We start from the raw sequence: 25444 nt of genomic DNA, 5'->3' as shown, positions 1-25444 counted from the left end.
GTACGTGTGGATGTAGCCTTAGTTGTATAAAGCGCTTTGAGTGCTCAGACAGAGTAGAAAGGCGCTATATAAGAACAAGTCCATTTACCATTTACCATAACCCGTTTCGAGGTTAGCCAGGCGGCTAATGCTATCTACCGCCTGACTACCGAGGACAGTGACGTCATCAGCGAGAGACCGGTGACCAGCATCGCGGAGCATGACGTCCGAGCGGCACTGAGGAGAGTGAACACAAGGAAAGCGGCGGGGCCAGACGGCATCACCGGCCGTCTGCTGCGCTGCTGTGCTGACCAGCTAGCAGGTGTGTTCACTTACATCTTCAACGAGTCCCTGGCGAAGTCTGTGGTCCCCACATGCTTCAAAAGATCCACCATCATCCCTGTGCCCAAGAACAGCAAACCCTCATCCCTGAACGATTACCGGCCAGTTGCACTGACCTCAGTAGTAATGAAGGTGTTTGAGAGGCTGCTGAAGAACATCATCTCCTCCTCCATCCCAGACACCACAGATCCGCTGCAGTTCGCCTACAGATCCAACAGATCCACAGAGGATGCCATCGCCCACGTCCTACACACCACTCTCAGCCATGTGGACAAGAAACAGAGTAACTATGTGCGAATGCTGTTTGTTGATTACAGTTCAGCGTTTAACACAATAGTGCCCTGCAGACTGTTCACAAAGCTGAGGGATCTGGGACTTAACAGCCGTCTGTGTGCATGGGTGTTGGACTTCCTCACTGGCAGAACTCAGGTGGTGAGGGTGGGCAGGTGCTTCTCCAACAGCATCACCATCAACACAGGAGCACCTCAGGGATCTGTCCTCTCGCCACTGCTCTACTCCCTCTACACTTCAGACTGTGTGGCCACCCATGGCTCCAACACCATTGTGAAGTTTGCTGACGACACAGTGGTGTTGGGTGCCATCTCCAACAACGATGAGACGGCCTACATGGATGAAGTGAAGAATCTGGCATCGTGGTGCCAGGACAACCACCTCCAGCTGAACGTCAGCAAGACCAAGGAGCTGGTGGTGGACTTCAGAAGGGGTCAGCACAGAGACTACAAGCCCATTATCATCAATGGAGCTCCAGTGGAGAGGGTGCAGTCCTTCAAGTATCTTGGTGTCTGTTACACCCCGGCCTAGGCAACCGGCGTGCAACGTATGAATATAGAAATAAGAAAAAAAACACACGAGAAAAAAACTAAAGCTCTCCACCAAAATCCCAAAATGAAGGTGTCTCAAACGAAAATATTAACAAACCCATTCACAGCTATTTACAACAGACTATTTATTTACAACAAAACACCAAACTATTTACAACACGGGGGGAGATCGCGACCATGACACACTGAAACACAGGGTTTAAATACCTAGAGGGAGCAATCAGGAAAATGGACAACAAGAGGGAAACACAGCTGGGGCAACTCAGAACTGACGAGACAGGGAAACGTAAACTGAAAAGACTAAGATAACACAGACTTTCAAAGTAAAACAGGAAACACATAACAGTCACGCCAAAAACAACACACTGACAACACCGAAACGTAACAGTTCCCCCCACCCAAAAATCAAACATTTAACACCAAGTGAAAAGTTTGATCCAGACAGCCGAAGCCGATGAAGGCTGGAGCGGTCCCACTGACCCTCCAGCAGACGACGAAGGCTGGAGCGGCCCTGCGCTCTTCCTTCTGACTATGCTGTCTGTGTTGAGCGCTCAGTGGATCTGCGCTCGACAGTGCAGCCTAGGCGGAGTAGTCGAACACAGATTCACTGAGCGCTCAACACAGACAGCATCGTCAGAAGGAAAATTGATAAAATAAATTACAAATGTTGTATTGTTCGATACATATGCGTACTGAACCGAAAGCACTGTATCGAACGGTTCAATATCGATACGAATATCGTTGCACCCCTAATATGTATGTATATATATATATATATATATATATATATATATATATATATATATATATATATATATATATATAGGCTACATTTCACTGTGTGTTATACTTGTATAACTATGCATGTGACAAATAAAGAACCTTGAACCTTGAACCTTGAGGAGATCCAGGTCCCAGACATCCAGAGGCACCCAGAGTGCAAGAGCCAAAGGACTAGTGATGTTCGATTCGTGAACGAATCGTTCAATACTCGAGAATCACTTTACTGACTCGTGAATCATGATTCACAAGCCCAACTGACTCACTGACTCATCCCTGTTGCTGTTAGCAAACTAATTTCATTAGTAGAAATATATCTAGCTTATAATTAAAATTGTGGGGGGAAAAACAACAGCCAGTTTCGTAACAAAAGCATTTCTGCTCTGAACTGGAAGAAAAAACCCTGAGTAGAAGCTCACATCAAGAAAATAGCTCCTCGGTTCAGAGTAGCATCGTGCTGCTAACATGCTAACAACACATTTGAGCTACTCACCCCCTCCCTTCCTGTGCTGAATCATAGAGCGAACGAATCACTCACTCACTCACTAACCCCCTCCCTCCTGTGCTGAATCAAAGAGCGAACGAATCACTCAGGACTCACTAACCACCTCCCTCCTGTGCTGAATCGTAAGCGTAAGCAAATCACTCAGGACTCGCTCACCCCCTCCCTCCTGTGCTGAATCATAGAGCGAGCGAACGAATCACTCACTCACCCCCTCCCTCCTGGCTCACAGCTTCTTCTTCTTCTTGGTTGGCAACCAATGTTAAGGCGCATTACCGCCCCCTGGCTCACAGCGCAGTGAACATTTAGATGAGAAAATATATATTTGACACACTTAAGGAAAATACTAATAAAATACAAATAAACAAAATAAATGTTTATTAAGCAATTTTGATAGGAAATTGCTTAATTTTAGAAATGTTTTTGCTCTTTTTTTATCTATAAAATAGTTGTTGTTGTTTTTTAATCATTCATCTTAGCAGTGGGATTTACATGAAAAGGGAAACAAATTAAGTTTGAGTGGAAATGTAAAACCTTTGCACTCTCTGGTCAACTGACTCAGTGAATCAAATGACTCAAAACACCCGATTCACTTTGGTGAGTGACTCATTAACACTCGATTCAATAAAAAGAATCAAATTTACCATCACTACAAAGGACGACCATCAGAGGAGCAGCCGCGCCACCCTCCTAGAAAGAGCTGAGGAGAGCCCCAGCTGTGGGGTCACCCAACAGCCATGATCAGTGTTGGGGAGTAATGGAATACATGTACCGCCGTTAGGTATTTAAAATACTAAATATTCCGTTACAGTTACCATTTAAAAAGGTGGTATTTAGAATACAGTTACTTTGTTGAAATAAATGGATTACACGGCAGTATTTTCCTGTTTCATATTGTCGTGGGTCAGGACTGTTTGGGTTTTGTTTGACAGCTATGTTCTGTTGTTCCAGGCGGCAGTGTTACGGTTGCCATGGTTACAGGGTGACGCTCTCTCTCTGTGACTGTGTGTTTCCTGGGTGAGAGAGCGCCTTTTTGTTGTTGTTGTTGTTGTTGTGCTAAACTAATAGGCAGGATGCTACAGGCATAGCCCTAAAGTAGCCTCATGGGCAGTGTAGTCCGTGCTGCAGGGAGAATAGACTGCCATAGCCATTATGTGTCTGTGAGCACGAGAAGGGAGAAAAAGGAGAGTGGAAAAAGCACGTAAATATAGAAATAACCACTGCAGCCAAGATGAGTGCCTGACGAGCCCAGTTGTAAGTAAGCTATTAAGACCCAACTGTACACCGTGTTCGTGTTTTCCTCTGAAACAATAAGCTCTGTCTCAAACTTGACCCAGACAACAAAGTAAAGCTATTTTTCGGCTACGAACCCAACACGAAACCCGACGTATTAGCCAGAGGTTTCTTTACTATGGTTCGGACCTTCTGTAATAGTAATAAATCACACAGAAATAGTACATTCATGTAGTTGTAAAAAGCATGATAATATATTAAGTAATCCAAAGTATTCAGAATACGTTACTCTCACTGAGTAACATAACGTAAGATGTTACAAAATACATTCTGGGGCATGTATTCTGTAATCTGTAGTGGAATACATTTTAAAATTAACCTTCCCAACACTGGCTATGATGCAGAAGCCACAGGGGTCCCAAGGGGTCCAGGACCCAGGCCCAGGTGCCTGAGGCCCGAGGGCCCCCCACTCACCAGAAGGGGCTCGACCGAGGCCCTGGCAAGCAGCCACTGGGAATTAGCTGGTACATACAGTGGGGCAAAAAAGTATTTAGTCAGCCACCGATTGTGCAAGTTCCCCCACTTAAAATGATGACAGAGGTCAGTAATTTGCACCAGAGGTACACTTCAACTGTGAGAGACAGAATGTGAAAAAAAAATCCATGAATCCACATGGTAGGATTTGTGAAGAATTTATTCGTAAATCAGGGTGGAAAATAAGTATTTGGTCAATAACAAAAATACAACCCAATACTTTGTAACATAATCTTTGTTGGCAATAACAGAGGTCAAACGTTTACTATAGGTCTTTACCAGGTTTGCACACACAGTAGCTGGTATTTTGGCCCATTCCTCCATGCAGATCTTCTCGAGAGCAGTGATGTTTTGGGGCTGTTGCCGAGCAACACGGACTTTCAACTCCCGCCACAGATTTTCTATGGGGTTGAGGTCTGGAGACTGGCTAGGCCACTCCAGGACTTTCAAATGCTTCTTACGGAGCCACTCCTTTGTTGCCCGGGCGGTGTGTTTTGGATCATTGTCATGTTGGAAGACCCAGCCTCGTTTCATCTTCAAGGTTCTCACTGATGGAAGGAGGTTTTGGCTCAAAATCTCACGATACATGGCCCCATTCATTCTGTCCTTAACACGGATCAGTCGTCCTGTCCCCTTGGCAGAAAAACAGCCCCATAGCATGATGTTTCCACCCCCATGCTTCACAGTAGGTATGGTGTTCTTGGGATGCAACTCAGTATTCTTCTTCCTCCAAACACGACGAGTTGAGTTTATACCAAAAAGTTCTACTTTGGTTTCATCTGACCACATGACATTCTCCCAATCCTCTGCTGTATCATCCATGTGCTCTCTGGCAAACTTCAGACGGGCCTGGACATGCACTGGCTTCAGCAGCGGAACACGTCTGGCACTGCGGGATTTGATTCCCTGCCATTGTAGTGTGTTACTGATGGTGACCTTTGTTACTTTGGTCCCAGCTCTCTGCAGGTCATTCACCAGGTCCCCCCGTGTGGTTCTGGGATCTTTGCTCACCGTTCTCATGATCATTTTGACCCCACGGGATGAGATCTTGCGTGGAGCCCCAGATCGAGGGAGATTATCAGTGGTCTTGTATGTCTTCCATTTTCTGCTGATTGCTCCCACAGTTGATTTTTTCACACCAAGCTGCTTGCCTATTGTAGATTCACTCTTCCCAGTCTGGTGCAGGTCTACAATACTTTTCCTGGTGTCCTTCGAAAGCTCTTTGGTCTTGGCCATGGCGGAGTTTGGAGTCTAACTGTTTGATGCTGTGGACAGGTGTCTTTTATACAGATGATTAGTTCAAACAGGTGCCATTCATACAGGTAACGAGTGGGGGACAGAAAAGCTTCTTACAGAAGACGTTACAGGTCTGTGAGAGCCAGAGATTTTCCTTGTTTGAGGTGACCAAATACTTATTTTCCACCCTAATTTACGAATAAATTCTTTACAAATCCTACCATGTGAATTCATGGATTTTTTTTTCACATTCTGTCTCTCACAGTTGAAGTGTACCTCTGGTGCAAATTACTGACCTCTGTCATCATTTTAAGTGGGGGAACTTGCACAATCGGTGGCTGACTAAATACTTTTTTGCCCCACTGTACCTGAGCGCTGAACCCCAGTGACTGAGAACATAAACATACATATAAACACAGACAAACAGACACACACAGACACAAACATGCATTCCCAGCCTCATGCACACATATACAAATACTCGCCACTTACCCAACATGGAGACAAATAGAGATGGACACTGTACACACACTCACACCCCCCAAACATACTCTTTACCCCTGGTCCAGTTACCCTTTAATATAATTACATAATTAAATTATCTACAGATAGCATTCATGATTTGTTAATATGTACAGTCTCCCTCTATAATGTTTTAGCATTCGATATTTTTATGTATATTTTGCTAGCTAGCTTGATCTATAAAAGGCAATTTATGTGCAAAATAATAAGAAAGTAAGGCTTTAAAATTACTAATGGAGTGCAAATTAAAATATTTGCATCCAAAATATGGTAGAGTAAAATGAGAAAGTAAGACTACATAGAAATACTACGAAAATACATTATTGGAAAGTACATTAAATGTGTACATCGGTAAATGTACTCAAGTTACTTCCCTACTGGCCCTATCTTCCTTTTGGGTGCTGTTCGGAACTGTAAGATTTATGCCTATAGGTTGTTTACTGCCAGTTGATGAGTTTATAAACTTGTAGCTTTTCCCTGAGGTTTGGTTTGTTTTCGCAGAGAGAAGAAAAATCCAAGGAAAACGGAAATCCGACACTACAAGCCACGTGAGAATATTCAGTCTGTGTGTGGGGCAGCAGCAACAAAAGGAAACACGGGAAGAAGGTGCTGTGTTCTGGACTGTTAGAGAAGTGAGTTTACGTTCATTGCACAGCTAGTTGCTAGCACTGCAGACCTTTGCACATCTATAGTACTTTACCGGCATCCAAGGGGAAAAAAAGCATACGTGGCCGCGGGATGTTGTTTAGCTCGAACTTGCAAAGCACACCTGGTAGTTGGTTCAGATCGGGCTCAGATCACATTCACACCATAAAGCACTGTGGAGTTCATTTGGAAATGCACCAAGACTATCACCTCCAAAGGGTCTCAGGGCGGTTGTTTTGGTCTATAATTGAGTCAGAGTACTCTGTTCACACCTGCACTAACCAACTGCACCAAGACGGAAAACAATCCCGAGTTCAATTTCAACTGACTCATCACTGCAGGTATGAAAGCACCCTTAGAGTAATCTAGTTCAGTGCTTTTCTTAGGCAGGGAGGTATTTTGTGGGAGCTAGTGGCACTCTATCCTCTCCACTTGGTGTTTGCTCGCTCTGCGGTAGAGTATCACTTCCTGTTCCTGCTCAAACACAGTGGTGTTTCTGAGTAGCTTATCTGCTTAGCAATTTAATTAAAAACTAGAATAATAAAGATAGTATAATCTTCACATGCGTCATCCGATGCACACTTTCTGTGTACTCACTACCTAATTTATAGCCAAAGTATTCACTCACTGTCGCTGTACTGTTTCGCTAGCTTAGCTTAGCTTAGCTTAGCTCCTAGCCGACTCGTTAGCAATATGGCTACTTCACCTGTCCCTCCTGCACTTTCCTGCTCATTGTGTCAGATGTTTAACTACTCGGCCTCCTTTACCAGTAATGATACCTGTAACAAATGTAGCATATTTGCAGCTCTGGAGGCCAGGATTACTGAATTGGAGACTCTGCTTCGCACCCTTCATTCACCTGTAGCTAGCCAGGCCCCTGTAGCTGGTGCAGCCGAAGATAGCGTAGGCCCCGCTAGCTGTTCCCCGGCAGACCCCAAGCAGCTGGGGAAAGAGGACGGCTGGGTGACGGTGAGGAGGAAGGATAGTCCTAAACAGAAGCCCCAGGTACACCGACCAACTTGTTCATGTGTCTAACCGTTTTTCCCCAATCGGCGACACACCCGCCGGGGGTCAAACTCTGGTAATTGGTGATTCTGTTCTCAGACATGTGAAGCTAGAGACGCCGGCAACCATAGTCAATTGTCTTCCATACCAGGCGACATTGAAGGAAATTTAAAACTGCTGGCTAAGGGTAAACGTAAATTCAGTAAAATCATAATTCACGTCGGCAGTAATGACACCCAGTTACGCCAATCGGAGGTCACTAAAATCAATATTGAATTGGTGTGTAACTTTGCCAAAACAATGTCGGACTCTGTAGTTTTCTCTGGTCCCCTCCCCAATCAGACCAGGAGTGACATGTTTAGCCGCATGTTCTCCTTAAATTGCTGGCTGTCTGAGTGGTGTCCCAGAAACGATGTGGGCTTCATAGATAATTGGCAAACCTTCTGGAGGAAACCTGGTCTTGTTAGGAGAGATGGCATCCATCCCGCTTTGGATGGAGCAGCTCTCATTTCTAGAAATATGGACAAATTTATTAAACCCCCCAAAATATGACTATCCAGAGTTGGGACCAGGAAGCAGAGTTCCAGTCTTACACGCCTCTCTGCAGCTTCTCTCCTCCTGCTACCCCCCAAAAAACCCATCTCCATTGAGACTGTGTCAGCTCCCAAACAGACAAAAAACAAACTAAAAACCAGCAATAAACAACTTAAACATAATAAATCACAAAGAAAGAACAATACAGTATCCACATCTGAACCAAAGAGTAAAACAGTGAAATGTGGATTATTAAATATTAGGTCTCTCTCCTCCAAGTCTCTGTTAGTACATGACTTAATAATTGATCAACAAATTGATATACTCTGCCTTACAGAAACCTGGTTTCAGCAGGATGATTATGTTAGTGTAAATGAATCAACACCCCCGAGTCATTCTAACTACCAGAAACCTCGAAGCGCAGGCCGAGGGGGCGGTGTGGCAGCAATTTTTCACGCCAGCCTATTAATTAACGAAAGACCAAGACAGACTTTTAATTCATTTGAAAGCCTGATGCTTAGCCTTGTCCACCCCAGCTGTAAAACTCAGAAACCAGTCTTACTTGTTATCATATATCGTCCACCTGGGCCTTACACAGAGTTTCTCTCTGATTTCTCAGACTTTTTATCTGATTTAGTGCTCAGCTCAGATAAAATAATTATTGTGCGTAATTTTAACATCCATGTAGATGCTAAAATGACAGCCTCAACATGGCATTTAATCTGTTATTAGTAGGGATGGGTACCGGTGTCCGGTGCCATCATCTGACATAAACGGTAGTAACCAGACCGAAAAGCAGCGCACATTTCGGTGCTTTATTTCGGTGCTTTTTTTTCCTGAGCTGTGATACACTTCTAGCCAATCATTTTACGTTTCCGAGGATAGTAGGCGGGGCCAGGTACGTACGTGCTGTTAGAGCAGAGCTACAGATTAAAAATGTCCAAGGCGAAGCGGTCAAAAGTCTGGCTGTACTTCACAGCAAAATATGCAAACTCCGCAGCCTGCAACAAGTGCTTTAAGCTGATACTGTCATACTGTCAAAGGAGGTAACACCAAGAATCCGATTAAACAGCTGGCGACGCATAGCGGTTTTTTTAAAAGCCGAGAAATGCGCCGTATTTGATAGCTTGCTGCGAGACCTCACACCGTGCACGTCGGGTGGGTTGCCAGTTATCGGACCCGGAGCAACATCCCCCAAAAACCTGAAAAATAGAGTCCTGGCCCCTAGCCCTGCCAGTGTAGCAGAAATGATGAGGATGATGATGGCAGCAGCAGCCATTCTTCTCTGCGTGAGTAGCTTCATGTTGTTCGTGTGTAATTTACGTTGAGTAGGCTAACCACGTTATTACATTAATGCATGTAAGGTGAACTAGCAAACATCATCATAGCTACATGCGGCTGTCTTCTTGTTTGATGGCAGATACTCCCTTCACCCTGGCCAAAAAGGCTAAAATGACCAAAGAAAAAGTGGGAAACAGTTAAACATGAGAGGTTTAGGACAAAGTTTGTGTTTTTTCCATTGTTTAAGCACTGCTTCCAGCCAAGAGTGATGCCATATATGCCACATAGCTGCAGAAAAGGCACACATTGTTATCTTTTTACAAAAAAAAACAGCTGAACATGAGAGGTTTTTGGACAAAGTTTGTGTTCTCCATTCTTTAAGCACCGGTTCGAGCACCGTTTAAGCACCGGCACCGTTTCAAAAGTACTGATTTGGCACCGGTATCGGATAAAACCTAAACGATACCCATCCCTAGTTATTAGACTCAATTGGCTTCACTCAAAATGTAAAGAACCCACCCACCACTTTAATCACACTCTAGATCTTGTTCTATCATATGGCATAGAAACTGAACATTTAACAGTGTTTCCTGAAAACCCTCTCCTGTCTGATCATTTCCTGATAACATTTACATTTACAATAATTGATTACACAGCAGTGGAGAGTAGACTTTATCACAGTAGATGTCTTTCTGAAAGCGCTGTAACTAAGTTTAAGAATATAATCCGCCCACTGTTATCATCTTCAATGACCTGTACCAACATAGAGCAGAGCAGCTATCTGAACGCTACCCCAACAGAGGTCGATTATCTTGTTAATAATTTTACCTCCTCACTACGTATGACTCTGGATACTGTAGCTCCTGTGAAAACTAAGGTCTCAAATCAGAAGTACCTGACTCTGTGGTATAATTCTCAAACACGTAGCCTAAAGCAGATAACTCGTAAACTGGAGAGGAAATGGCGTGTCACAAATTTAGAGGATCATCATTTACCCTGGAGAAATAGTTTGCTGCTTTATAAGAAAACCCTCCGGAAAGCCAGAACATCTTACTATTTGTCACTGATTGAAGAAAATAAGAACAACCCCAGGTTTGTCTTCAGGACTGTAGCCAGGCTGACAAAAAGTCAGAGCACTGTTGAGCCAACCATCCCTTTAACGTTAACTAGTAATGACTTCTTCTTCACAATGAACTTCTTCACAAATAAAATTTTTATCATTAGAGACAAAATTACCAGTAATCATCCAACAGATGTAATATTATCTACAGCTACTCTTAGTACCATTGATGTTAAGTTAGACTCTTTTTCTCCAATTGATCTTTCTAAGTTAACTTCAATAATTACTTCCTCCAAACCATCAACGTGTCTTTTAGATCCCATTCCTACAAAACTGCTCAAAGAAGTCCTCCCATTAATTAATTCTTCGATCTTAAATCTGATCAACCTATCTCTAATAATCGGCTATGTACCACAGGCCTTCAAGTTGGCTGTAGTTAAACCTCTACTCAAAAATCCATCTCTAGACCCAGCAGTCTTAGCTAATTATAGGCCAATCTCCAACCTTCCTTTCATATAAAAAAAATCCTTGAAAGAGTAGTTGTCAAACAGCTAACAGATCATCTGCAGAGGAATGGCTTATTTGTTTCAGTCAGGTTTCAGAGCTCATCACAGCACAGAAACAGCTTTAGTGAAGGTTACAAATGATCTTCTTATGGCCTCTGATAGTGGACTCATCTCTGTGCTTGTCCTGCTAGACCTCAGTGCAGCGTTCGATACTGTCGATCATAATATCCCATTAGCGCGATAGGAACATGCTGTAGGTATTACAGGTACTGCACTGCAGTGGTTTGTATCATATCTATCTAATAGGCTCCAATTTGTACATGTAACTGGAGAGTCCTCTTCACACACTGAGGTTAATTATGGAGTTCCACAGGGTTCAGTGCTAGAACCAATTCTGTTTACATTATACATGCTTCCCTTAGGCAGCATCATTAGAAGACAGAGTATACATTTTCACTGCTATGCAGATGACACACAGCTCTATCTATTCATGAAGCCACATAACACACCAATTAGTTAAACTGCAGGAATGTCTTAAAGACATAAAGACCTGGATGGCTGCTAACTTTCTGCTTCTTAATTCAGATAAAACTGAGGTTATTGTACTCGGCCCTGAAAATCTTGGTATCTAACCAGATTCTTACTCTGGATGGCATTACCTTGGCCTCCAGTAATGCTGTGAGGAACCTTGGAGTCATTTTTGACCAGGACGTGTCCTTCAACGCACATATTAAACAAATATGTAAGACTGCTTTCTTCCATTTGTGCAACATCTCTAAAGTTAGAAATATCCTGTCTCTTTAAAAGTAGAATGGGAGGGAGAGCCTTCAGTTTTCAGGCCCCTCTTCTGTGGAACCAGCTTCCAGTTTGGATTTGGGAGACAGACACTATCTCTAATTTTAAGATTAGGCTTAAAACTTTCCTTTGTGCTAAAGCATATAGTTAGGGCTGGACCAGGTGACTCTGAATCCTCCCTTAGTTATACTGCAATAGACGTAGGCTGCCGGGGATTCCCATGATGCACTGAGTTTTTCCTTTCCAGTCACCTTTCTCACTCACTATGTGAGTTTTCTCTCTGGCTCTCAGCGAAGGCGGTCGCACTTTTCTCCTCTCCTCCTTTCCCCTATCTTCCCTGCTTAGCTGCTTATGTCCTTGTCTTGTCTCATGTTTTTTTCACTTCCCTGGAACACTCTTTCACAGTCTGTGTCTAAAACCTAAATGATGAGGTGCGGTTTTTCAGACAGGGCTCACAGACGGGAGCATGGTTGAGAGCTTGGAGGCGATTGCGGCTGCAGTGGATACTCAGAACAACATCTCTGAGCGGATATTGGGATACATCAGGGAAGAATCCGCTCAAAACAACACCTATGGGCGGAAGCTGGAATACATCACGGATCAGTTGGCTGCAGTCGTGAGGTCTCAGAATCTGTTCTGTGAGCAAAAGAGCGACTAGACCACGGAACTGAAGGTAAATAACATCATGAAGGAACTAGCAGCTATCGAACTAAAAAACAGCTCGAAATTCTCATGAGTTGTTGGAAAAGAAAATCGCCATCATAATGCGGCTACCCGTCCGGCGCCAGCTGTGGACTCAAGGCTGGAGCCGAACAAACAACTCCCTGATAACGACTGTGTTTAGACTGTTCCTTCCCATTCCATGCAAGGCCACCTGGGTTGGCTGGGGACTGTTTACTTAGCCTGGCAGGGCGAAGAACGCTGTCTCAGCTGAACTATCCGGTTGTTCAGTCTGACGTCACTAGCCGTGTCTGGGTCTAAACTCCGCTGCAGGTCCACATATCAAACGATCACTATGGCATTACTGAGAGTTGAAAACCTGTCTAAAGTCTTTCATCTTTAATAAAATGATCAGCGTTCTGCTCTACCAGGTGTAACAATTGAGTTTAACATCCAGGCATCCATGAAAACGGAATTTATGACATTTAACGGAGTTAGAAGTTAGCAGGGAGTTAGCTCGCTAGCTTCTATCTAAATACAATATAGCATGTCCTGACTGCGGGGTTTTGGAAACAAATTAAAACGTACAGCTCTGCTATCACTTCCAGCATAAATGAAGACAGAAAACTAAACAGCAGTGACGTTTGTAGGGTTACTGAAGTTGGGCTAGCTGGTATATAATGATGTGCTAGGTGACCGCTAGCGACACAGCTATGTTAGCATAATATAAACAAGCTAACTTTTTTTCCACTCGATAAAAGTTACCGTGAGTGTTCTCGGTGGTCAGGAACAAATGTAATCGCATGGCAGGATGTTGTAAAAGGACCAAACTTCAGCCAGGAGAACAACTGAGATAATCCATCCACAATACGAGGTTAGTCATTCATATACTGCTGCATAGGCTGGGCTGTAGTTACATCCTAAGGTTTTAAAGACTGAGCTTAAATAAATGATTAGTGGTAATAAAAGCCGAGGGAGGTCAACAGTGATCACTGACTGTTTTAGGAGCTTTTTGAGATCAAATAGAAGAAAATACATAACATTAAACATGTTAACAACACAAAAGCCATATTAAATGCAGACTACTTTAGACCCGGAAGTAGGATTCGTCGCGTCATCACTGAACAACCGGATAGACACGCATACACATACACTCACACTCACACTGATAACCACACACTCATCCCCCCTCCCTTTCCAACGCCTTCGATGCTTGTTTCCTGCGAGGGAACACGGCGGGCCTGTGTGCCGCGCTGGAATGGTAGCGCTGTGCAGGGCGGCTGCTGTGTTCGCTTCGGATTACTCCTCACCCCCCACCCAACCCTGTGGCTTGTCATGTCTTCACAATGTTGTGCTGTGGACATTTATGTGCTTTTTGTGCAGAGCAGTTTTTTTTCTTTCCTGTTCTCATGCTGTCCTACTATGGAAGCATAGCATGAGTAGGGGTCTCTTTTTTCCTCTTGTACTTTCCCCATTGTAGTGTACTGTTAGAGTTTGTATTGTTGATTGTCATTTATGCTTAGAAACATTTACTCACATATGCTTAGAAGTATATAATCATTTGTAGATTGAAAGAATGTCTCATCCTAAGAGGTCTGTAACAACTCTGTGTAGCATGAAGAGAGGAGAGATCGTATCTTCCCTTTTTGATTTTTTTTTTTTTTTTTTTTTTTTTTTGGCCTGTCCCGTTTGGCTCTTTTGCCATCAGAATTGTTGTCTAAAGGCAAAGAAAGATGCCCAACGGATTTACTTTACCAAACTGACCATCCCAGCCTTGCCGTAATGGTCCATTTGATTCACCTTTTATTGTTTATTTTATTTTCACTTACTGAATACGGGACAGACTTGACTGGGGGAAAGAAGGGGAGAAAGAAAGAGGGAAAGAGAAACAGCTGAGAAGAGGGACAGGGGAGAAGGGCAAAAGACAAAAACCAACAGAACGGGCAGAGAAAAAAAAATGCATATATCAATCACCTGGATCACCTGCTGAGAAAGAAAAAAGAAAACAAGCAGAAGAGAACAAGAGTAATAGAATAAACAACATCACAATGATATATGGGAATATGACAGTAAATACTAAATGTTAAACATTATTGTGCAGCACATAAGATCAACAGAACACAGTGTGCTTTGAGGTAGGAGCCAAAAAGGGTGTAGTTTGTGGGTGTGATCACCCGTGTGTACACCTGTGAGCATGGACGCGCTTGTTTTTTGTTTTTTTAAAAGGTTCCTTCATGTAATAATCTGCTAGAGGGTGTGGGGGGGCCACAGCCCCGTCCTCCAGGGCGTGAAGCAGGTGTGGAGGAGATCAAAACTGCAGACATCCAGAGGCCCCCAGAACACAAGAGACCAAGGAAGACCAACAGAGGGGCAGCCGCGCCACTGTCCCAGAAAGAGCTGAGGAGAGTCCCAGATGAGGGCTCACTCAGCAGCCGCGGAGCAGAAGCCAGGGGGAGTTGCAGTGACGCGCCCGTGAGCTCCGCCGGCAGCCAGCTGCGCCTGAGTGACCGAGCCCCAGGCCGAGAGGCCGGGGGCACCCCACCTCCGAAGTGGCCCGAGCGAGCCCCAGGCTCCAGGCCCCGATAAGCGGCCACCAAGGAGTGAGCCGGTGTGTACCTGGACGCCCATCCCCGGACACAAAGAACCACCAACGCACCGATGTCTGAGGGGGTCCGCCACTGGCAGGGGAAGTGGTGGTAGGGGGAGATAGGCCTCCAAACCTTGGAGGGCCTGAGATGTCCCCAGAGAGGTGGCGCCTGACACCCAACCTGACATATAGACACAGAAATACAGGCACACACAGATACAAACATCCATTCCCACCCTCATGCTCTCATATGCACTTACTCCACACTCAACCAACGTGGAGACAGACATAAAGAGACGTTGTACACACGATCACACTCCCCAAGCGTACTCTACAAACCGGGTCTAGGTGCCCCCGCCCCTGGAGGGGGGAACTGCACCCAGACCCAGGTGGTGTTTCCCTTTTCCCTGCGGTGGGGGGAGGCAGACCGCCCCGACTCCGCAGCAGCAGGAAGGCTCCACACTCCAGACCGCAGTCGGACGGCCAACTCCTCCTCCTAGTCCTAGCCCCCCTGCTCCAGCAGGTCGCAGAGAACGGGGGTGAGAGAAGACTCCGAACCTCCCTCCACCCGCTCATTGTAATGTTGATGCACGTGTGTTCTAAGGTGCATTTAAAACCCAGGAGGGCTTGGAGCTACCTGCCAGAGAGCAGCAGGTAAGCGCATGGTCCCTCCTGCTAGCCCTCAATGTCTGCGTGTATTTAAAATTGAGAGGTGGGCAACGATGCCAGGGGTGGGGTGAACACCCTGATGGTACTTTGGACTCCGTGTATCGTGCCCACCCCCAAGATCCTATATGTATGTGTAATGAGAGTGTGAGTAATGTGAATGTCTAAGTTGTGGGATAAAACTGAGGCAGAGGCAGCCAGAAGGGGACAGAGGGGGGGGGGGGGGTAGCCTCCTCTGCACCCTGGTGACATACCCCTACTCCAAGGCCCTGCATGTGTGGGTGGTTGTGGTGGAGCGGGAAGAGGGAGGCAGCTGGAGATGGTGATTTGATTTATGGTGGAATTAACATAGCTATGTCTGTTCTAGTCTGAGTGCTTTTCTGTTTAGATGACCTGCTGGACTTCCTTACCGGGGGGGGGGGGCCTTTGATCAGCAGTACCTCTCACACACACACACACACACACACACACACACACGTCCACATACACACACACATATCCACATACACAGGTACTCTTTGTGTGTATGTAGATGTCATATGTTAATGAACCTATGCATATTCATGTAACCTCAATAAAAGGATAGTGTACGGGAGAACGGACGAGAGCAACCGGGTCAGGCGAGGGAACGGCGCCTCTTCGGTCTCTCCCGTGCACGAGTAACATGAAGAAGCTTGCCTACTTGTGTTTTGCTTGTGTGTAATTATATTGCCTTCAACGTTCCAGCGAATAGGTTTATACTCTAAAACCTAACATGTACATTTCAATGTTTTTTTCTCTAATGCTACCAATCTCCGACCTGTATCCCCATGTAATGTTTGTGCTATATGTGTACGGTCGGGGGGGGGTCCCATTTCACTGCAGGGCAACCTGCATGTGACGAATAAAGCTTTGATTGATTGATTGATTGATTGATTGATTGATTGATTGATTGATTGTTAATAGACCTCTCTGCATTGAATCATATCTGTTATTAACCTCTGTCTCTCTTCCACAGCATGTCTTTTATCCTGTCTTCCTTCTCTCACCCCAACCGGTCACAGCAGATGGCCGCCCCTCCCTGAGCCTGGTTCTGCCGGAGGTTTCTTCCTGTTAAAAGGGAGTTTTTCCTTCCCACTGTCGCCAAAGTGCTTGCTCATAGGGGGTCATGTGATTGTTGGGTTTTTCTCTGTACCTATGAAGCGCCTTGAGGCGACTTTTGTTGTGATTTGGCGCTATATAAATAAAATTGAATTGAATTGAATCCTTTCACAATAATACTGAACATTTTTTCTTAATCTTGTCCACATTTGAAGTTTCAAATTATGTCACCTGTAAGGTGAATCTTGATATATGACAGGCATATCACGACAGATGCTGCAACACAAGGTCTCATCTCTCCCAAACAGCCAAGACTAATAAATAAAAAAAAATATAAAATATTAAACATATATATATATATATATATATATATATATATATATATATATATATATATATATATATGTGTGTGTGTGTGTGTGTGTGTGTGTGTGTGTACAATATACAGTGGGGCAAAAAAGTATTTAGTCAGCCACCGATTGTGCAAGTTCCCCCACCTAAAATGATGACAGAGGTCAGTAATTTGCACCAGAGGTACACGTCAACTGTGAGAGACAGAATGTGAAAAAAAAAATCCATGAATTCACATGGTAGGATTTGTAAAGAATTTATTCGTAAATCAGGGTGGAAAATAAGTATTTGGTCAATAACAAAAATACAACTCAGTACTTTGTAACATAACCTTTGTTGGCAATAACGGAGGTCAAACGTTTACTATAGGTCTCTACCAGGTTTGCACACACAGTAGCTGGTATTTTGGCCCATTCCTCCATGCAGATCTTCTCGAGAGCAGTGATGTTTCGGGGCTGTCGCCGAGCAACATGGACTTCCAACTCCCGCCACAGATTTTCTATGGGGTTGAGGTCTGGAGACTGGCTAGGCCACTCCAGGACTTTCAAATGCTTCTTACGGAGCCACTCCTTTGTTGCCCGGGCGGTGTGTTTTGGATCATTGTCATGTTGGAAGACCCAGCCTCGTTTCATCTTCAAAGTTCTCACTGATGGAAGGAGGTTTTGGCTCAAAATCTCACGATACATGGCCCCATTCATTCTGTCCTTAACACGGATCAGTCGTCCTGTCCCCTTGGCAGAAAAACAGCCCCATAGCATGATGTTTCCACCCCCATGCTTCACAGTAGGTATGGTGTTCTTGGGATGCAACTCAGTATTCTTCGTCCTCCAAACACGACGAGTTGAGTTTATACCAAAAAGTTCTACTTTGGTTTCATCTGACCACATGACATTCTCCCAGTCCTCTGCCGTATCATCCATGTGCTCTCTGGCAAACTTCAGATGGGCCTGGACATGCACTGGCTTCAGCAGCGGAACACGTCTGGCACTGCGGGATTTGATTCCCTGCCGTTGTAGTGTGTTACTGATGGTGACCTTTGTTACTTTGGTCCCAGCTCTCTGCAGGTCATTCACCAGGTCCCCCCGTGTGGTTCTGGGATCTTTACTCACCGTTCTCATGATCATTTTGACCCCACGGGATGAGCTCTTGCGTGGAGCCCCAGATCGAGGGAGATTATCAGTGGTCTTGTATGTCTTCCATTTTCTGCTGATTGCTCCCACAGTTGATTTTTTCACACCAAGCTGCTTGCCTATTGTAGATTCACTCTTCCCAGTCTGGTGCAGGTCTACAATACTTTTCCTGGTGTCCTTCGAAAGCTCTTTAGTCTTGGCCATGGCGGAGTTTGGAGTCTGACTGTTTGAGGCTGTGGACAGGTGTCTTTTATACAGATGATGAGTTCAAACAGGTGCCATTCATACAGGTAACGAGTGGGGGACAGAAAAGCTTCTTACAGAAGACGTTACAGGTCTGTGAGAGCCAGAGATTTTCCATGTTTGAGGTGACCAAATACTTATTTTCCACCCTAATTTACGAATAAATTCTTTACAAATCCTACCATGTGAATTCATGGATTTTTTTTTCACATTCTGTCTCTCACAGTTGAAGTGTACCTCTGGTGCAAATTACTGACCTCTGTCATCATTTTAAGTGGGGGAACTTGCACAATCGGTGGCTGACTAAATACTTTTTTGCCCCACTGTATATGACTAATAATTTCCCAAACTAACCCAGATTAGGTCCATAGAAAAACCTAATTTGAGCATTTTAACAGTCAGTTAATAGTAACACCTAACAAAAAAGACAAGTTCACATATTTACTCAAAGACATGCTCGTTTTAGAGAGTTTCTTAAAACAGAGGTAGCTTAGTCTCACAGCTGCACCACTAAACCATTAGATATTGTTTTGTGGTGAAAAAAAACGCTTAAACTACCCAGGAGTCCCTGTACCATAGATATATTTAGTCTCTTAACACCTACCAGGCCATAAGCACATCTAGGGTTAGGCTTCTGTTAGTCATATATTAACTCAAGCATTACAATTACAACAGTTACAACAAGCAGCAAAAGTCCCTTAGAGGTGCATAATAACTGAACACAAACACTACCCTCACAGTTTTTAAAACAAATAAATCCTAAAGAATTTTGGGGTGTGGCAGAACACAGTGTTTTCCAGGAGAGGCAGCTTCCTTCAGGCAATACCTGGGTAAATGTGTCATTACTCTGACTTCTAGATCAAACCACGCATGGGTGGAATGCAAAAGTACAGTTCATATGATTGCCGTGGCATACATATATAATATATATAACTAATCAACTGACCTATTGGTGGTTTGATCTTTAGGCAGGTATGCACCAACCTGCATATGAGATGTCTGAGATAATGACTTAGGAGGACTCATAGATAACTTTTGAATCAAACTGAAACCATTTTTAGCAAAGATGGTAAGGAGCCCTTTAGACCCCTGTTAGACATCTATTCAACAGGAAGCTTCTCAGTGGATGATCACAATGAATTCAAGTCTTATAGCCTGAAATAGCCTGAAAAGACAGCAAGAGAGCATTTGAAACGGATCCATATTATGACTGGCTTTTGTTTCATCATCTTTGTTTTTTTTTCTCAGTTTGCTTTTTCATTTTTCATTCTGTAAAGACATTTTCAGCTTGCTGTTCCAAAAATTTTATAAACAGCAGTGGACACTAACTAAATCCTAACCCTATGAGGGTCACTAATGACAAAGCCGATGTTGAGAGCTTTGAAAAAGGCATTTTTTGCATTTCTGAAATAGTGTGGTCAGTGGACTGGTAGTTACAACACGTTTCTAAATAATCACTCAAAGTGCTTTGTACTAACAGCCTCATTCACCAAACAACACACATATCAATGCAATGCTTTTTATTTAATGCCTGAGCACTTTGCATAACACACACACACAAACATATCTGGGAACCCAGGGCTCAGTATCTTAGGACATTCATGCTGACTGACTCATCACCCTTCCAATTAATAAATAACCTACTCTACCTCCTGAGCCTTCCTCCACACTTGTTATGTGAACCAAAGTGAAACTAATTTTAGCATAGATAGTTATGAATCATTTGGACGTGTAATCAGGTTGTATTCAGTCTTTGCAGTAGCCTTAAAAAGCAGCTTATCAATTTTCAACCAAATGCGGATTTAACTGCATGACAGCAGCTCATGGGCAAGACATGTAGGTTATTGTTTTCTTAGTCACACACTATGTTAATGTTATCTTACAAATGAATTCACTGGTATTAAACATTTTCTGATGAAACATTTCTAACTGGGCATTTCACTTTGGTTAAAAAAAAACTGCATAAAAAGGAGTGGATGCTATTGAAACCCAAACTCTACCCAGAACCAGTTAGGTTTGAATTTTTCTTTTTTTTTAAAGTAAGGCAAAGGTCTGTGTGTGCAATTTCAAAATGGGGTGATCTAGACTTTGACATTTGAAATGTAAGCCTTTTTAATCTTGATGTCTCTGTGTTATTTATCTGTCTGATAACATAGAATAAAGTCTTTGCAAAACCCTGAAAAAACAACTTATCATTTGTGACTTTTAACCACTTGTTGGGTTTATGGTTAGTTTTTTCATAGACTAGAAGGCATTACCTTTTCCATTAAATCATATAGATTTATTTTGGCATCATTTTCATGTTTCAATTAGGCAAACAAGTATACACAAAGGAGCAACCCTACCCTGTACTGTAGATGAGATAAAACAAACAAACAAACAAACAAACAAACATCTGTTTTAGATGTGATGCAATAAACTTTCACTTTTTAATCCGGTTTAATCTCTTTAAGATCTGACAGTTATGTATCATTTAGACGTCTGTTAAACCACAGATGAACAGAAAACTTGAGTAGGTAAAGGACTGGAATGAATTCAAGCCTTAAAAAAAGCCATTGGCAGACTTTTTTCTTTTACGAGTGCATGTCTAGGTAAACAGAGACTCTTCTTTAGCACCACAGCCTGAGTCATAACTGTGAAAAAAAAATCTTTTGACTTGTTGGAATCAGATGAGGAAACAAGCTGAATGTAAAGAGCAACACATGACACATTATAACCGGACTCTAGTCTAGTGAACGTGGGTCAGTGTGGGAAGTGGTGTATGCTCCTCCTCACTCTCTCTCCTCTCCCTTCCTGTCTGCACGAAGGGACAGATGAGGTAATTCCAGTTTTTTTGGTGTAGGCGTTTAGCTGCTATAAGAGTGTGTGCATGTATCAGTCAGAAGCAGCTTTATTCCTAGACCAGTCTCTCTTGTTGAAGACATTATGGGACAGAAAGTGATGGGACCCACCGTACCTGCTGGGGCTGCCTGTGGGGATGCTTTGATAAATGTGAGCTCAGACGAATCTGTGCTGATCCTCATCAATCACTGCCGGGACATGAAGAGGCAGGAGGCGAGGCTCCGGCTAATCACTCTGCTCCTTCTGCTCGGCTGTACTGCACTGTTTGTTTACAGCACGTGTGCTAATTTAGGGCAGCATGGAAAATCTGGATCCAGCAGAGACGGGGTGAGTTGTTTTTTCCTTGGAGACTTTAGTCTGTCTGAAGCAGTGATGCGACAGACTTACCTTAGCAGGAATGTTGACTGCAATTCTATCAAACCTTTTTGCATTGCACTTAAATCATAAACGCATTTCGGACAGATTACGCTGTCTAACTTGTCTGATAAAGTCGACTCATACAGACATTGATAGATGTGCCCAGATTGTGGTATTGTGTTTTGTGGTGCTATATTATTGATTGCCGTGTGTGCGCACTTCATGACAGATTTTATTTTAATAGTAAGGAAACTGTACTGGCTGGTATCACTGAAAACACGAGAGCTGATTGTTTTGATTTGCGCCCGATCCCTCTGAGCAACATTCCTGTGATTCTTGTGCTCCCTGCATTTGAGTTTCTAGTATTTCAGCTTCTTAGCAGACAGTTACGCAGGTTTTGCTCCAACAACAGTGTGTTGCTGATTTTTATTACTGTTTTTAACTGTAGTGTTAAACACATATCCGCCAGTTAAAGTTATTTTTACGAGCACAAGCATGCTGTGGGCTCTTTTTCTTACAGGTTAACATAGTTTAATGAATTTTGTGTTGCTGGACATAAGTTTTCAAATTTTTGCGTGAATACAAATTTTTAAAAACAGACCATCAATGACTGCAAAGCTCTACACGACTCAAGGTTTTATTAAAGTTAATTCTCCTTTATTCCCAGAGTGCAGAAGACCAAACTCCAGCCTACTCAAAGCAAGAGAGAGGGTGCCCTGAAGGTATGTCATGTCTTTTAATCTATTTTTAATTATATGTGTTGTTACTGGGAATACATGTATTTCAAGCTGCTCTGTTCTCCAGTCTTTTTGGCTAATCTCCCATACTGTACCTGAAAGAACACACTCACGCTTGTGTTTGCTTTATGCAAACACTTTCTCCAAGATATTATAACAAGGGAAAACAACTCATTTCAGTTTCTCTCTTCTTCTGTCTAGTTCCACATGCAGAAACTGTTCAAAGGCAAGCGGAAACACAGAAAATTCATCTCCGTAAGTGTCTCATGTTAGTTTACACCATCTATGTTGTGCTTTCCATGTGTTTATATGTAACTGTGTGAGGTATTAAAGAGCTCTCAGAGGGATATGAACAAATCCTTAATTGCATACAGTTATAGATTATAGAATTATAGCTATAGATTGAGAGGGACAATCCAGCTGTGCATAAATACTTGAAAATCTGCAGCATGAAAAGCTGGAATGTACTTAAAGGTTAGACGAGCCTCCGGGCTCAGAGGCAGCTAAAACAAATAGAAACACAATAGAAAAGGTTGTGCTGTTTCGTCAGAATCAGAATCTTTATTGTCATTGTGCTTTAAGAACAACGAAAATTGTATGCAAACCCTTTTAGCGCAAGCGAAAAGAGCACCCTTTTAAGAGAAACAAAAAGAATACATATACAATAAGTTAAAAAAGGATCTCAGGATGTGAGTGATTCAGTGACTCACAGGCTGATATCCTCTCTTGCAGAGTCTACCGGCAAGGCTAATGGATCTTACATCACGTGGGCTCCTATACTGGGAAAAATGAACTACAACAAAGAGAAGAATGCCATTGTGATTCCCACAACTGGTATCTACTTCATCTACCTGAGGTTTACTTTAAGCTGTAATGATGATGTGAAAGGTTTCGAATTCCAGAAATTCCATATACAGCTGCACCGTTGGAGTGAAGCATACGGTAAAGTCACTACAGAACTGGATGCCTGGGAGAGTGTCAAGTGTCAGACAAAAGACTACCAGACCTTGTTTGTGGGGCAGCTTTTTGACCGGTTAGATGGAGAATTTTTGAGCGTGAAAGTCATAGATGGCTACAACCTGATCAAGACATCCTTTTTTGGCGCTTTTCTCCAATAATTATTGTACGTGATCATGGTCTCATTCTTAATGCATTTACTTTTTAAGTTAATATAACTTGGTGTTCTATAGGGTTAGGGTTGTGTTTGGTTTGGTTTTAGCCACATGCTAAATAGGCTAATTTCCAGAAACAAGACAAATTTGCCTTTCAGATGTATTATCATATATTCAATGAGGCCCCGTAATTTGAAGGGCATGTTAATTGCATCCTAACCTTAGATGGGTCACTGGTAACCTGGTGAATGTTAAGGTTAAAATTTAAACAGTTGTATGCTTTATATTTTTAATCCTGGAACTTAAAGTGCCCTTATGCAAGCCCCTCAGTTCCTCCTGAACCATCCAGTTTGGGGTTTCAGTCTTTCGTTGTGGTTCAAGAGGCAGGTGCTCCACATAAGGGTAATTTCAGTTCATCAGCTTTAAAGACTGAGCATACAAAATGTGTGTGTGTGGTTCTTGTTTTTGAATTTGCACTGAAAAATGGTTTAAAATATTTAAAGAGAATTAATTTCTATTACATTAAATAGATGCAGACATATACCAATATTTTTGAGATATTTAATGAAACCATACCCTCTGCTGTTAAAATTGAAGACCATTATTTATTTTCAGATTACCCACTCATTTATCAATCGTACATGTTTATCCTGTTCCAGTTTGTTATCCCAGTTTGTTATCCCAGAGCTATCTTAGCATGAGATGCTACTGTTGTTTAGTTATTTTGTTAGCCTAGCACCAGCCTTTCAAATAAACCTCTTAGATTTTTCGTACATGCCTAATAACTTTTGTAAGTCTTTATGTGTGTGTGTGTGTGTGTGTGTGTGTGTGTGTGTGTGTGTGTGTGTGTGTGTGTGTGTGTGTGTGTGTGTTCAAAAGCCAAACAGAAATGTGTTAATGTTTAAAGAAACCACCACACCAGATATGAACAGACAGGTTTTTGTATTGCTTGTACTCAGGGACGCTTTGGGGAAAAAATGAAACTCTACTAATAAAAGCACAAAACTTACTGATGCTTGTCTCTTGCTTCTTATTTTATTCATATTTTATTGTTAGTCTCATGGTGGTGATTTTCACACTGCATTCGTTTGGATTAAATGACTTTAACCAGATATTTGTTGATTAAAACCTCTTGATTAAAATTGAAACTTTTTTCCACATGACTGTTTGTGCTTTCTACAAGTATTACAGATCACAGCAGGAAATATATCAAATCTGATGCTGAATATCTGGATGCTTCTGGCAGGCTACACTACAAAGATTTTTTCTTATTATTACTGTTATTAGTAGACTGCCTGTATTAATCCTTGTGTCAGATTTGTGAATTTATTCACTGACTTTCATCTGCTTATGTAATAGTAAACTTGATGAAACTTGGAAGTGGGAGGAGGGGAAAGGGAATTGGAGAAAGCAGGAATAACAACATGTGTAATGCAAAGAGGTTAGTCACCTCAGCTTAAGAGCTAAAAATACATATTGAGTCAATAAATATAATGAACAGTGTGGGAGCTGACGACATGAAATGTTTTTCATGGCGAGCCTTTGAATCGTGAGATAATGACACGATTCACTCACATGAAGCTACACTTCAAGCTGAGGAAATTCCTCTGTGTGAGTAATTCGTTTATCCACACCCTCTTGCATCACAACGTTTCTGCAGTAGCGTGGAGGGTTTTGAACTTTACAGTGATAACTGACGGCAGCAATGATGCAGCTCTATTTCTTATTAGTAACTTTCCTGTCTGACCTGAGGAACAACAGAGTAAAAGCTTTAAAAGGCAACACTACCTTAACCTGGTCTTTTATAGAAACGCACATCCAACAACAAGAACAGATACAGCTTAGAGGGATTATCAATGTTATTTCTTTATAAAAAAAAAATCC

At 42.8% G+C, this 25444-nt stretch overlaps 1 protein-coding gene across 1 annotated transcript; it reads left to right on the top strand.

The window, feature by feature from the left end:
* The first annotated feature begins 21328 nt into the window (after positions 1-21328).
* Positions 21329-24569, top strand: LOC101483033 (uncharacterized). Its single transcript, XM_004561887.3, has 4 exons — positions 21329-21681; positions 22379-22433; positions 22650-22703; positions 23181-24569. Exons 1-4 carry the CDS (start codon positions 21439-21441, stop codon positions 23564-23566), a joined length of 738 nt encoding a protein of 245 aa, XP_004561944.1. The 5' UTR covers positions 21329-21438; the 3' UTR covers positions 23567-24569.
* Positions 24570-25444: the final 875 nt, after the last annotated feature.

Source organism: Maylandia zebra, linkage group LG7 (genome assembly GCF_041146795.1).
Source record: "Maylandia zebra isolate NMK-2024a linkage group LG7, Mzebra_GT3a, whole genome shotgun sequence".
NCBI lineage: Eukaryota > Metazoa > Chordata > Actinopteri > Cichliformes > Cichlidae > Maylandia > Maylandia zebra.
Note: the sequence above shows the minus strand (reverse complement) of the source record. Positions and strands in the feature narration are given on the sequence as shown.

Coding starts and splice junctions, on each gene's coding strand:
- LOC101483033 (XM_004561887.3), top strand. CDS start 21,439: ATGGGACAGAAAGTGATGGGACCCACCGTACCTGCTGGGGCTGCCTGT. Junction 21,682..22,378: donor CTGGATCCAGCAGAGACGGG/GTGAGTTGTTTT, acceptor CTTTATTCCCAG/AGTGCAGAAGACCAAACTCC. Junction 22,704..23,180: donor AACACAGAAAATTCATCTCC/GTAAGTGTCTCA, acceptor CCTCTCTTGCAG/AGTCTACCGGCAAGGCTAAT.